Source organism: Nuphar pumila, chromosome 8, assembly GCF_984573655.1.
Source record: "Nuphar pumila chromosome 8, dmNupPumi1.hap1.1, whole genome shotgun sequence".
Taxonomy (NCBI): Eukaryota; Viridiplantae; Streptophyta; class Magnoliopsida; order Nymphaeales; family Nymphaeaceae; genus Nuphar; species Nuphar pumila.
The window spans coordinates 20,843,100-20,857,759 of NC_143256.1; the positions used below are offsets into that span (position 1 = coordinate 20,843,100).

Sequence of the window (14,660 nt, forward strand, 5' to 3'; positions counted from 1 at the left end):
ACGAAACACATAGAAATAGATTGTCACTTTATCAGAGATAAAGTGCAAAGCAAAGAAATATCAACTCCGTTTATAGCTAGTGCAGATCAACTTGCAGATATTTTTACTAAAGCCGTGCCCAAAGATAATCTATATAGAGTTCTTGACAAGCTGGGAACTCATGATATATTTGCCTCTCAGCTTGAGGGGGAGTGTTGACGATAAGGATGTTTGGGGTATCGACGGTTTCTCCTTTCCTAAAATATCTGCCCTTTCCTTCTCTTAAGGACTGTATTATGCTGGATGATTATCCTTTCTTTTTTTGGTTGCCACGATTTATGGATCTAGAACTATTTGTAACTCATCCCTGAGGTAATGGAGTATGACTGATCGGTGTTCTCTCATGGATGTAGGTCTCTATGACCGAACCACGTTATCTTGTGTGTTTTGTTTGTTTTTTCTCTTTTCTATTCTCCTATGATGGATTGCACAGCATCGTTTAACACCATGGTTGTCTTTTTGGGCACTAGATCCCTGTTTTCCAAGGAACGTGAGATTTAGTGTATATTCACTGCCAATCTTGGTGTGATCTCAGGCTAGATTAACTGCACAAATATGAGATGGAGCCCTTGTAGGTGGTGTGTATTATTTAATGATTGCATTTTTATAATAAAAATAAGAGGAATTACAACTGTCTGTCCATGTTATCTTAAAATTTTATCAAGCACCAATCATTTGGCTGCTTGTTTACATCTATAATCTTGTAGTCAGGTCTTAGTTTCTTTGGTTAGACCTAACAGGTTGGATAACATTAGTGCTGTAGAAATTAAAATGCAGCAGTGCCCACAATGCCAAACGACTTTTTTGTCCCCTTTGAGATGAGCAAGTGGTTGGATCCAATGCTGAATAGAAGTGGTTCGAACCCATTTAGATCCAAAATTTTAGTTGTTCCTACAGAAAAACCAGGCCTGACCTGCATGCCTTAACCTGATTCATGTCACAATCCATCACTATGTCTAGATTAGATTTGGTTTTAGCCCTCCATGTGGGTCAAGCTTCAGACTCTTTGTCTGCTCTTCCCTATCATAATCAAAATGTTCAGGACCTAAATGTTGGAACTAGCTCCTAAACTTTCTTAACTGATTCATGGACAAGTTGGTGCCAAAGATGCAAACATGTTATAGCTAATCTGGGTCTTCACTTTAGTGTCAGTGGGCTTGATTTTAATCATTGATTATATATATTAGGTCAAACCCAGATGGGATTCTTTTTTTTGGATTTATAACCCGAAGAAACCGCACCCAGCATGAAGACCTGGTTCCAATTGCTTAGCCTGCCATACCTAGTTATGGTCGTCCTGCCCACAGCGTAAAACTCTGAGGCTAGGACAGCCCCCCCCCCCCCCCCCCCCCCCGGGCCCCAGGGCCTATGCTGGGTGTCGACTTGAGCACAGAGGAGATGCCTATGCGAATCTAACCTTGACTACCTGTCAAGTGGCCAGAGCCCCCACCCGACTACCCCAGCCCCCCTTGGTGAAACCCAGATGAGATTCAATAATCAATCTCTCGACTCATCTCTCGTGTTATCACAACCAATTGAATGGCAGCATTTCGAATTGCGCCCATGTTCTGCTGCTGGGGATGCCACCACGTGAAAGGCTGTGGCGACAGAGTTAATATTCTTGGGTCCCATGCTGTGGTGGCCACCAGCATACCCATCTCCTCACCCATGTGGTATTTCCCCCCGCATCACTTGCTTCTCACATCCCACTTGCCTTCCATGAAAATTAACACAACCCAATTTCATTCCTTGCCTTTGTATATATATACATGAACGAGCAGATATTAATACTCACAACTCAAGCTCAGCCACATTCTGAAGTACTTTGCCTTTCCTCCGATAAACTGACAACCACATTCATCATCTTCATCATCAACCTGCAAGAATGATTTGTACAAAGAAGCTAGTAGAGATGGCCAAGAAGTGGCAGAAGATGGCTGCTATAGGGAGAAGAAGAATCACACTCGGTGGTGTGAACAGGAGCAACACCAGAAGAAAAGTGGCAGAAATTGCAGAGAAGGGCCACTTTGTGGCTTATGCCGCTGATGGCAAAAGGTACATTGTTCCCTTGGCTTACCTCCAAAGACCCATCTTCCAGGAGTTATTGAAGATGGCCGAGGAAGAGTTTGGATTGAACATTGATGGTGCAATTACATTCCCTTGTGGCTCTACAATCATCGACTACGTCATGTCACTTGTGCAAAGAGACCTGTCCAGGCAGATTGAGAATGCATTGGTGGTGTCTTTAAGTAGCAGTAGATGCCTATCATCCTTTGAGTTGCCTCAGAGCCACGCCCACCATCACATGCCCCTTCTTGGATTTTGAACGAAGTAGATATTGTCTACGACATACACATGTATATATGGAAATTTTCAGAGTAATTCCAACTTTTTGGTCAAGAAAATTCCTATTCGCAGTATTTTTCTCAGTCTAAATCACAAGTAAACTAAAGAAAAAACTGGCAAAGTGTAAAATTTGGTTATTACCAATGAGGTTAATACCAATTACCAAGCAACATTGTTACTTACTCATGACATGAATTCTTGTTGGATATGATTTTTAACATATGTAGTTTCAGGACTTGAAGCATGAAAAATTCATCGGTGGCTTTAATTATTTACGCTATAAAAAAAGGGAAGAACAAAAAAAAGTTCCAAGTTAATTTATGGATTAGTTAAGTGTGTTATTTGTTTTTTTGAAAGACAGTTAAGTATGTTATTCAGGTCATCATTAAAGATGTGTCACATTAGTAACGAAACTCCAATCTTGTATGGTCCATATTTGATGAAGAAATATGTCTCACAAAAAGTGAAATCTTAACTGTAGGATGTTTAATATTCATGGTTCACATGATAGGTTTTCTCTTTGAGATGGTGGACATGCAATTATGTGGACCATTATTGGCTGGATTCATTGATGTACATTTCCAAGCATACCATGGGGAGCATCCATGTGACATTGCCCATTTCTCATGGGTTTGCGTTGGACATGAAATCTAAATTTAAGAAATGGGTCAGTTTTGCTTAAAAAAAATAGAGGCCTAAATCTATTTGTACTTAGACAATTTTTTGTAGCTGATCTTAACAGTTTTATGCAATCTATAACTGACCAAAAATCTTAACTAGGTCTGTAACCAAAACTATTTCATACTTGACCTGAAGCCAACCCATTTTAGATTTGATCCAAAACTCGAGCCAATCCCAAACCCAGACCCAATTTATACCCAAACTCATTTCATTCCTCGTTTGCCACTATGTACGTATAAACATCACTGCATTAATCCAATAATTAGCATAGTTCAAGTGAATGACAACTTGAAAGAAATCATTGGAACCAATCAAACAAGCGGGGGTGGGTACCGGCCGGAAACAGTGATGAGGAGCTTCCATCAGCTTGGTCAGCATTCCCATCATCATAGTTACAATGTGTCCATTATGCTCGGGACGAGGAATGGAAGAGAAGCAAGATTTCCAATACATGTTCTTATGGAAAGAGGCCATCCAATCGCATGCTCCCCCACTGTGAGGAAAACATATGGGGGTTGCAATGGCGTCAAGATAGGAGGACTAATGGTGACTTCCTACAAGCCCTTAGAGTTTTTACTGTCCCTCTGATCTTGATGCAGGAGCAGAGCGATGCATATCCCGGTTCACTTCAATTCTTTTATTGGATCATTTGATATCCATACTATTTAGTTTGGATATTTTTAGTATTTGGATCATTTTGTAATGGATCTATATTCAATTTTAATTAAATTAAGATAATTAAGAAGAGTTTTATATTTTTTAAGAGTTTATCAGACTAGGTAGTTTACTTGGATTGGGATTTGGAAGAGCTCATCTATAAATAGATGAGAATCCTATATAGACAGACAGTTCAAAATTGAGAGTTGAATTTTTTCAGCTTATTCTAGATATTTTCTATTATATTCAGCTTTTCCTAGATAATCTCATAGTTGGTTAGTTTTTTTCGTAAATCAGACTCTCCCAATTTTATATCAATTGGGTATCACAGTTGAAATCCTAATAGTGTTTATGATTTCGGATGTGAATGTTTTTTTATTGGACCACACTCTTTCTTGTTTGAGTGAAAATGTAGCGTTGATCGCTCAGTCATTGACTAAGCTGCAAGAAAATCAAATTCAGTTTCCCTATACCGCTCTTGCTTCCTTGTATCCCTCATCGTCGGCCTTGTGCCAGCAGTTTTTGCTGCTGATTGACTTTGACTGCTGCATCGGGGTTTGATCCCCTCTTGAAAAAACTCATTTTCTCATCTCGTCTTGGAAGTAAATTTCTTGTTCACTCTGGGAATAAGGAAGACATGTTGTATGTGCTTCAACAAGGTCCTTGGATGTTGGCACGATGGAACAAAGAGATGACTCTGGGATCCCTAAGTTTCATCGGTTGAAATCCCTCCATATCTGAACTCGCATTACTGGCCTTCCAACGGCTATGTGGTGCCAGGATATGTTTGCAATGGTTGCGTAAGGTCTGGGTGGTAAGCTTGTGGCAGTGGATGAGCGCACGAGTGTCAAGGTAAGTTCACTTTGCTAGAATTTTTATTGAAGTACATATTAATTGTGAGCTTCTTGTTTCTGCACCTCTTGTATTGAGTAAACTATTTAAAGGTGATTTGAATTTTGAGTATGAAACTTCTTCTAAAGAGTGGGGGATATGTTAGTCTCGGTCTCATGGGACTAACCAATGTTAAAGCAAATCTTAATTATCCTGCTTCTAAGAAAGTTTCAAGTAAGGGTTCTGGGTTCCCAAGGCAAGAATGTCAATTTAGAAAAAATAATGAAGCATCTAATTTATTACACCTACTACCATCTGCTTTTATAATATTTAAGATAAAGATTTAAGATAGGATAGGATAGGATAATATTCATATTAGAATTTAAAAAATAAAGAAGTGAGAGGGGATCCAAGGAGCTTAAGTGCCCTGGACGCAGCAAATCACATCACAGCATTGCATGGGACCCACAACAGCAGATTGCAAGCCCCACATTTAAATGCACTCATGTGATTGGCTTGGGCTACCAAGGGAGCATACCCGGCGGGCCTTCCAAATGGTTGTGTTCATGTTGTGATGACTACCAACATACCCATCTCCTTAACCATGTGGCATTGCCCCCACACTTCACATGCTCGTCAATTCCCACTTGGCTTCTATGCATGCACACAACCCAATACCATTCCTTCTCTCTATATATACATGCACAAGCAACCAAAGTTGTACATCAACACAATCATATCAATATTCACAGCTCAAGCTCAACTACACTCAAATACTTTCTTTGACCTTTGAGGAACCATTTGAACCACATTCATCATCTGTCAAGAATGATCAGCACACATAAGCTAGTAGAGATGGCTAGGAAGTGGCAGAAGATGGCTGCTAGAGGGAGAAGAAGAATCTCATCTGCTGGTGTGAACAAGAGCAACTCCAAAAGAAAATCATCAACAGTTGCAGTTGCAGTTGCAGAGAAGGGGCATTTTGTAGCATATGCAGCAGATGGTAAAAGGTACATGGTTCCCTTGGCTTACCTCCAAAGACCCATCTTCCAAGAGCTGTTAAGGATGGCAGAGGAAGAGTTTGGATTGAACATCAATGGCGCAATTACATTCCCTTGTGATTCTGCAGTCATCGACTATATCATGTCACTTGTGCAAAGAGACTTGTCCGGGCAAACGGAGAATGCATTGGTGGTTTCTTTAAGTAGCAGCAGGTGCTTGTCATCCACTGAGTTGCCTCAAAGCCACCCTTGTCAGCATATCCCCCTTCAAGGATTTTGAACAAAATAAATACTGACTGTAAAATACACATGTACAAATGCAAATTTTGAGAGCAATTTCATTTTTTTTGGTCATGGAAGTACCAAATCATTGTATTTCTCCCATTCTAAATCCTAAGTAAACTTTGTGAAAGATGTTCAACCAGTAAAGCAAGTGGAAGATCTGTTTATCACCATGAAGGTGTCAACTACCAGATGTCATTGCACATCCCTTAACATTTGTATATATATTACCCACTGCATGAACATTCTAAGTTTAAATGTTCTCCCCTTTCTTGTTGGATATGGATTCTGGGTATCAAGTAGTTCGTGAATGAAAATCATACTTAGCAATATGTAAGATGGCCAAAAAATCGTTAAATAATGACTACATAATTAAAATATTTTTCATTAAAAATACAAATGAAAAGAATGGCATTAAAAAAATGAGTTACTGAAAAATCGGTGAGCAGTATAGATGGGTTTAATTTGTAAAACAGCATGAACATATATATATATATATATATATATATATATATATATATATATATATACACGCGATTGTTCCTTGAAAATCAAATTATGGTATAAGAATTACAGGATTCAAATTCAAGGCTTAGTGCAGTTGAAACCCAAGATAGGATAAAATCGAATCTTAATTGAGTATTTTTTCTAAGTTAAAATTTTCATGTTCTGAACATTTCTCTCAAAAGAATGAGTTTTTTTGCTGATTCTTTAAAAAATAAATGAAGTTTCACTATCTATGGTTGAAACTTGAAAAATCCGTCCGGTTGCTTTACTTAACATCAGGTGATGCGCTGGATTAATGAAGTAATTAAAGTTATCATTAAAGATGGATTGTATTTAACCAAACTTCCATGAATTACGTGTAATGAAGAAATATGGCTCACAAAATTTGATAGATCCTAGCTGTAAGATGTCCAGTAATTAATCTATGGTTCACACGATAGACTCATCCAATCCACAGACATTGGCCTGCTGATTATTGGCTGGATGAATGCATACATAAAGATCATGGGTACATGACCGACATTTAATTTGGGTTCATGTGTGATCCACATTTTATTTATGAAACAATATCCACAAACCAATGTAAGATTTTACCAATATTTATTACAGGCTGGCTTGATGCATTGAAGCATTATTTTCATGTAAACATTTAGCTGACATGAACTATTGGACAAGCATGCATCTGTGGGATTGTGGGTTCAAGATGCACATTCCCATGTTCACCTAGGGGAAACATGCACATGATATTGTCCTTTTCTTGGACAATATTGATGTTGAAACATGACCCACATTTTATGAAAAGCACGACACGACCCATAAAGCACTGATAATACCTTATTGTAAGGTTTCCAATATCTGGGTTCACAAACAGCAGGTTAGCGTCAATACATGGAATTATTAGCTTATTTAATCATGTTATCCTATGCTAGGATTAATACTTCTTGCTCACTATTGGCAACTGTGAAAAGCACACTTTCTTATGTAACTGACGGCATGCCAGTTTCCTAATTTCTTCTCATTCATTTGTCAATCGCTTTCACCTCACTTCTGTCTCGCTTCTCTTTTTATTATTATTATTTTTTATTTTTTTTGTATAACAAGTCTTATGTTTGTTTCTTACTTCGTCCTACTTGTTCCACATTATTTTCTATTTGTAACACTCGCTTCCCCACTTCTGCTTTGCACGTTGCCTTTGGTAGCTATTATCAAGGCTGTGGATACAGACTTGGATCCCCATTTGCACCTAAAGCAAGATACTATCCTTTATGCAAGCTGAAAGACTGACAAAGAAATATAACTAGCTGGCCTCATTTTCCAAATATGGTGGACTTGCATTTTGTGTTCGGCAAGGGATGGTTAAATATGCACCAGATCATCTTCTAAACAATATGTAGGGACGGCTAAATATGTATCAGATCATTGTCTAAAACAATATACAGCTTGTTTTGTTATTTTTTCCAAAAGGAGAAAAGGAAGAGTAGGACCCAATGATCATTGTCAAGTTTGGATTCAAGTTCTTGCACCTTGTTTTCAAAAATCTTAATTCAATTTAAACATCATGTCGGCATCTGGATGTGCTAGATTTCGGATGAGTGGCACTTTCAAAGGAGTGTGAAAATGGAGAGAATATTTGAAATAACATCGGATTCGGACATTGTTACTCTGTGGTTTCATAGACTAGATCTGTAAGAAACAATAGCCCTCCATCTGTCTATTACCATCTTATTATGCCATCATTTTGGTTAATTAATAGTATATCTGAAATTGTATTCTTCCTAGTTGTTCTCATAGTTTGGTCTACCACTGAGTTTGATACTTTTGCACAATCTCATTTTTGGGTAGTACAAAGGGGAACTCGCCCATAAATTGGAATGCAAAAAGGCAGCAGCTGGGCGTTGATGGACACTTGCTGGCATAATGAGGGCTTGAATGTGAGAATTTGAGGTCTCATGAACTGCTATTTCTTTTTTCTTGGAAAGCATCAGGTTGTTCGACGGCCGGGATTTGGATTTGATCAGGAATACAACTTCATCAAGCCGATTAGCATCCCTTCCATCAGCACAAGCCAGAACCTCCTTATTCAAAATTTTTGAAGTCATTCATGTCTGATCTCTATCAGGTTCACTCTCCATACTAGTTTCTCCCTTCCTGACACCCCTAAGGCTATGTTTGGAGGACTTGCATTGAGATGGAAACAGCATTTCCATTGTCGCCAAAATGTATTGTAGAGGATGGAGTTGCCAAAAACATCAGCTTGCGAGTGGTGTTAGAAATGTATTGTTGGGGCTGCCAACTCCATTCCCAATGCAGTGTTTTGGCAACAGCACTGCTCCCAGACAGCAGAAAGCATGAGACCACAGGCAGAAACAAGACACCTCTGTTTCAGGGCTCCCAAACAGAGCCTAAAAGTGGGTAGAGCAAAGCAGAACAAAAAGGATTTTCCATGAGATAAATGGTTGGATAGAAAATGATGGTCTAAATCATATAAAATATAATGATATATATAATCAACCCCATTATCAGATGTGAAGTCAGAATTGGCACTCTGACACAATCATATATGGTGCCGACCTAATTTTAACATGTTGCCTAGGGACCCTGTCATCCAATCTAGGCAGTCAAATAGTTATGCTGGTATATTTACTCAAAAGACTTTCCACACTTCCTTATATCAGGAAAGTACTGAACTTATGACGATAAATATATAAATAGAACTTTATTTTGAAAATATGGAAATAATGAACAAGGCGCTCATTCCTTTTTATAGTTACACTGCAAAATGCACACGTTAAGCATGAGCTCGAGGCAATATCCACATTGTTATACAACAACAACAACAACTACGCCTTCAATCCCAAAACAATTGGGGTCAGCGATATGAAATCCACATTGTTATCATAAAAAAAAAATTGAGTGGCTGCTATCATAAAAAATTGAAAATAGCAACTAGAAACATCCCCACAGTAGCCAATTATTTGAACTAAGACCAAAAATAGCCTCACTTGGTACGTTTGGAAGCCTACTCTAATCGGATAATCCGAACTCTCTGATAACAGGATTTAGCTTAGATGGTTTAGAACTGATCCTACATATCCGAATTGATCTACATCCCATAAGAACAGACTACATGTTTTGGATCCTGGTCACAAAACCAGCTCTCTCTCTCTCTCTCTCTCTCTCTCTCTCTCTCTCTCTCTCTCTCTCTCTCTCTCTCTCTCTCTCTCATAACAAATGCAATGGTATATATATTTTTCAAACATTAAAGTATCACAATATGTTCCACTAGTATTTTGCACTTGATCAACTTCAGCATAGCGTCTTATATTATTTCAAGAGCATGTGAACAAGAAAGATGACACACCAGTAAGAATACTTCATAGGCCACAGCACAAGATCAAGCGACTTGGAAACAATTTGAGGGTCATACAGTACCAATACAGCCCATGTAGATAACTATATATCCATACTCAAAGTTTTGAAACCAATCCATTCTGAATAGGCTTCTCCTTGATATCTGTATCACCAGGACTTGGTGGGACATCTACTGCTGGTGAGCAATTGAAAAAGCCGTGAGGCTGCACATAACCAACCATTTGTGTGCTGTTAGTGATGGATAATTACTGTAACAAAATAAAATCCCCTTTTCACCTTCTCTCAAAATGCAATGCTTACATTATCTTTGGATGCAAGGGGTGAAAAGGAAAAAACAAAAAACAAAAACTTGCATAAGCATGGTATATTAAGTATTATGACATTCAGTGGAAGACTTGGAAAACTACAACATTACTATGACGTGCTTCACAATAGTTAAAACCCCACATCTCAAAACTTTGACAGTAAAAGTTTTAAGTTAATGATGGAGACAAAATCCACTTGATTTAAGCATGCTGAAAGCAACCAAAGTATGCAAGAATATGCTTAGGCTAAAATTTATTAAAAAATCAGACAACGTCCAAATGGTACATGAATAAGCAAAAGCATCACGCAAACTATCACACATATTAGTCGACTGTCATTCAGAAGCACAGGTTATGTCAAGACAACACACCATATACCTTTAGGTAAATGCCGTGAGACAACAGGTGCAGATCACCAGGCAAAAAAGTTATAATCTGTGAGAGGCATACTCTCCATTAAACAATTTCACAGGTATACATTGAAACTTTTTAACTATTCTTTTATCTTCTTCGCATGTAAGTTCATTTAATTTCATTCAAAGTGCACTTGAGAAGCAAGATAGCATTAGGAATGTTAATGATTTTCTTGCCTCTGAAGATATGGCTCTACAATTTGTGCTTTATGATATACCTATTGCACATCAATTTTCTTGAGGTTATCACAATCAACAACAATTAAACCTTTTAACTGATTGTAGATATAATTTGTCTTAGTTCCCTAAGCTGTGCCATGCATCTACTTGCATAAAAGTTCTCTTCATCAAAGCAGACGCAATAGTACACTAGGAATCTAAACTTCTAGGGGATGCTTGTTCCATACCATTTCCTATGAAAGAGGACTTTTTTCATAAGAAACGCGGCCTGTTTCCTAGGAGGTGAAACAAACATGTTCATGGGAAGTATCTGATGGGGCCTCACAAAATAACAGTTTAAAGTTAACACTAATGAAATAAAAACAATTACCATATCATCAATTCATCATGCATAAATTTATGCAATAAATCAAATTAACAATCTATGATTGCTATTTCTCATCAATAAAAAATAACACCACTAATGCAGAGGTGCGGATATATATATATATATGTGTGTGTGTGTGTGTGTGTGTGTGTGTGTGTGTGTGTGTGTGTGTGTGTGCATTTATACATATAATATAGATAAAACTGGACTTGGTTAGGGTTAACTGAATATACTTTTGGACAGAAATGGACCTCAGTGTGGTTGACTTCATCTGGCACAAAGGAAGGAAACCATGTCCAAGTGTCACACCCGCACTGTGGTGCCCTGTTAGAAGAGTCCATGTTACATAGCCTCTTGGGCATCCCTTTCAAGGGAAAGTGGCTTCCCTTGGTGGGAGTGTAACAAACGGCCCCTTAGGCAAATGGGTTGTTTTGCTTGAGTAGGGATTGAAAACACGTGATTTATTCTAGTATTGGATTGGGTCTGAAATAGATCCAAATCCATGTTATCGTGTAAACTTATGTACTGCGTAGGTGTAGGGTATACTTTGTAATTTAGTCCTTTTACCAAAGGGTCTTTATGTCTTTTGTAACATAAAGTAATATAAAATCATTAGGGCACGCCAAACAAGAGGTGTGGCTGCTGTCAAGTTTTTGTTCCTCTTTCTCTCCTTTCTCATATTCTCCTGTTGAATAAATCTGTGGTGCCACATCGATTTCTGACATGGTATCAGAGTGAAGGGTAGCGTATTCTTCCAAAAGGTATGCCTAAATAGATCTACGGTTTGAATTCCAAGTTAGAAGACCTTCTTCTCTCTCTGTTTCGAATATTCTCTCTCATATCTGTGTCGTTTTTACTATCTCCTATCTGCGGTTTATAATATTAAAATTATCTCTTCACATCTTTCAAGTTAGATCTGCATTTTACGAACCCTAAAATAGATCTATCAGTCTTCCTGTTTAATAGATCGAATCTGTGTTTTACGAACCCTAAAATAGATCTATCGGTCTTCCTGTTTAATAGATCAGATTTGCGTCTGATTTCGTCTCTACAACAGATCTGCACTTTGTTCCTACACCTGATTCACATCTTAATTCATTTTAAATCTCCTTTCTGCGTCTTAAATTTCTTTTTCTTTTTGTCCTTCTTTTGGATGAGATCTGGTAAGATTTCTTCTGTTCTTCTTTTGGATCATATCTGGAACAAGAGCCTTTGTTTCAGGCAACTTTCATTATAAATCCTAAAGCCACCACTTGTATACTCGATTGGAGCAGCTCACGTTGTTTGGGAACAGCCATGAAAGAACAGCTTACGCTGTTTGGGAACGTTTGATATCGCGCATCAGACTAATTTGGACTAATTTGTTGGGAACCGTCTGATATAAAAAAAAAGGCATATACAGTTGCTGATTTGGCTGAACTGCGGGGCAAGTTTCTTATTCATCTTTCCTTTCGTTTCCATTCTTAATATGGATTTTTCTTCTTCCCATACTGGTCTTTCTTCAAATTTCCTCAGTCAACTTGTGTCCGAAAAATTAAACCATTCTAATTTTCTGACTTGGAAAAGACAAATTGTTCCTTTTATAAGGAGTCAGGATCTGTCTGGGCATCTGGATGGATCAATTCCTACCCCACCACAATTTATTTCACAGGAAACAAAGGATGACAAAGGGAATGCATCGATTCAGTTAACATGAAAGTCGGAGTTCACGACTTGGATGAAGCGGGATCAGGCCTTAGTGGCCTACATTACTTTGACCTTGTCACAAGAGGTCTTGATATCAATTCCTGATGATTGCACTGCCGCAGAGTTATGGAATAAGCATGTTCAAACATATTCCCAAATATCAGAGGCTAGAGTCTTGTTCTTGAAGCGGGAATTCCAAACTCTCCAAAAGGGTACCATGTCCATTATGGAGTACTTGAACAAAATGAAGACAATAACGGATCAGCTTGCTATTGTTGGAAGTATAGTATCAAACAAGAAGATAGTACAACAAACTTTGAATGGCCTCGGGGAAGAATATCACGCTCTTACCACATCGTTGTTGTGCCTGCCAGAATTACCATGTTTTGAAGACTTTCGAGTTAAGCTTTTACAATATGAGATGAGTCTGAACAGATTGACTACCAGGAAAGAACAGTCCAATACACAAAATGTTTTGGTTACAGATATATATCAAGGTGATGCTCGTGGTGGGAATAATTTTTGAGGTGGAAGAGGTCATGGTCGTCATGGACAAGGAGGTCGTGGGCTTCTTCCTACTCCAAATATGTCAGGAAACTCTACAGTGGTAAATCGAAATATTCCTACATGCTTTCTCTGCAACAAAAAGGGGCATATCAAAGCAAATTGTTGGTTCAACCCTCAAAACAAAGGCAGAAATAACAGAGCAGAGGGAAAAAGGGAAACTGAGGGATCGAAGCTTTCTGGAGATGTACAAAAACTCTTACTTGGAGCCTTTTCACAGATGAATATTAAGCAGAATGATCAGGGAGAGTGGTATATAGACTCTGGAGCAGCCACCCACGTGACAAGTAATTCGGGTAAGCTCACTAACTTGTCTCCTTATTTTGGAAAAGGCAGTATCGTTACTGGCGATGGAACACATCACCCTATTACTCACACTGGAAATGCATAAATTCTATTGACATCTTCTAACCTTAATTTGTCTCATGTTTTTTTTGCTCCTAATATCACAAAGAATATTATTTTTGTATCTAAACTTGTCGATGATACAAATTCTTCAGTCGATTTTACCCCCTCTTCTGTGCATGTCAAGGATCTTCAAACGAAGGAGACGTTCGCTAGAGGGGAGCGACGAGGAAATATGTACGTCTTCAACGAGGATCCTTCTCTTGCTATCTTGAAGCCATCTTTTGTCTCAAAGTCGCCGTCACAACTTCCAGATTTGAGTTCTTCGAATGTTTTGAGTATAAGTCAATGCAATAAGCCATATATATGGCATGGTCGTCTTGGTCATTGTAGTCGTACTTTCATTGAAAAGCTTGTGTCAAATAATCTTATTCTAGAGTCTAGTGTACTTTCTGAGTCTGATATTAATAAGTGTTCCAGTTGTCAGTTATGCAAGAGTCATGATCTTCCATTTTCTTCTATAAATAAAAGAGCTTCAAGACCTTTTGAAATTGTGTACTCTGATGTATGGAGACCTGCTCCTGTATGTTCCTCTTCTAGAAATCGATATTATGTTCTTTTTATAAATAGCTTTTTCCGCTATACTTGGATACACTTCATGAAACACAAATCTGAAGTCTTTAAGTTCTTCCAACATTTTTGTGCAATGGTTAGAAATCAATTTTCCACCAATATCATGCATTTCCAATGCGATGGGGGGTGAGTATTCCTCAACCGACTTTATTGACTTTCTTCAAAATAATGGGATAAGTAGGCGAGTATCTTGCCCCCATACACCTCAATAAAATGGAGTGGTTGAACGGAAATATTGCCATATTGTTGAGAGTGGCATGAGCATGCTCCATGACAACAATGTTTCTGCTAGTCTTTGGACAAAAGCCTTTCACACTGCTGTACATGTTATCAATCGCCTGCCTATGACAGTTCTTGCAGATAAATCTCCTTATTCTGTTCTTTTTTAGCATCATCCCGACTATAATGATTTGTGAGTCTTTGGTTGTGTTTGCTATGTGCACATTGATAA

General features: G+C 38.2%; 2 protein-coding genes and 1 pseudogene across 2 annotated transcripts in view; 2 read left to right on the forward strand and 1 right to left on the reverse strand.

Annotated features, from left to right (window-relative positions):
- The first annotated feature begins 1,951 nt into the window (after positions 1 to 1,951).
- Positions 1,952 to 2,365, forward strand: LOC149829747 (auxin-responsive protein SAUR36 pseudogene; annotated as a pseudogene).
- Positions 2,366 to 5,298: 2,933 nt separating this feature from the next.
- On the forward strand, positions 5,299 to 5,878 carry LOC149829748 (auxin-responsive protein SAUR64-like). The gene has a single exon (XM_090015617.1). It carries the CDS (start codon positions 5,383 to 5,385, stop codon positions 5,833 to 5,835), a length of 453 nt encoding a protein of 150 aa, XP_089871743.1. The 5' UTR covers positions 5,299 to 5,382; the 3' UTR covers positions 5,836 to 5,878.
- Positions 5,879 to 9,632: 3,754 nt separating this feature from the next.
- Positions 9,633 to 14,660, reverse strand: part of LOC149829749 (Copper amine oxidase family protein) — a 55,952-nt gene continuing 50,924 nt past the window's right edge. The window contains exon 11 of the mRNA XM_090015618.1: positions 9,633 to 9,919. Coding sequence (XP_089871744.1) covers positions 9,812 to 9,919 — 108 coding nt within the window. The 3' untranslated portion in view covers positions 9,633 to 9,811. The remainder of the gene's footprint in view (positions 9,920 to 14,660) is intronic.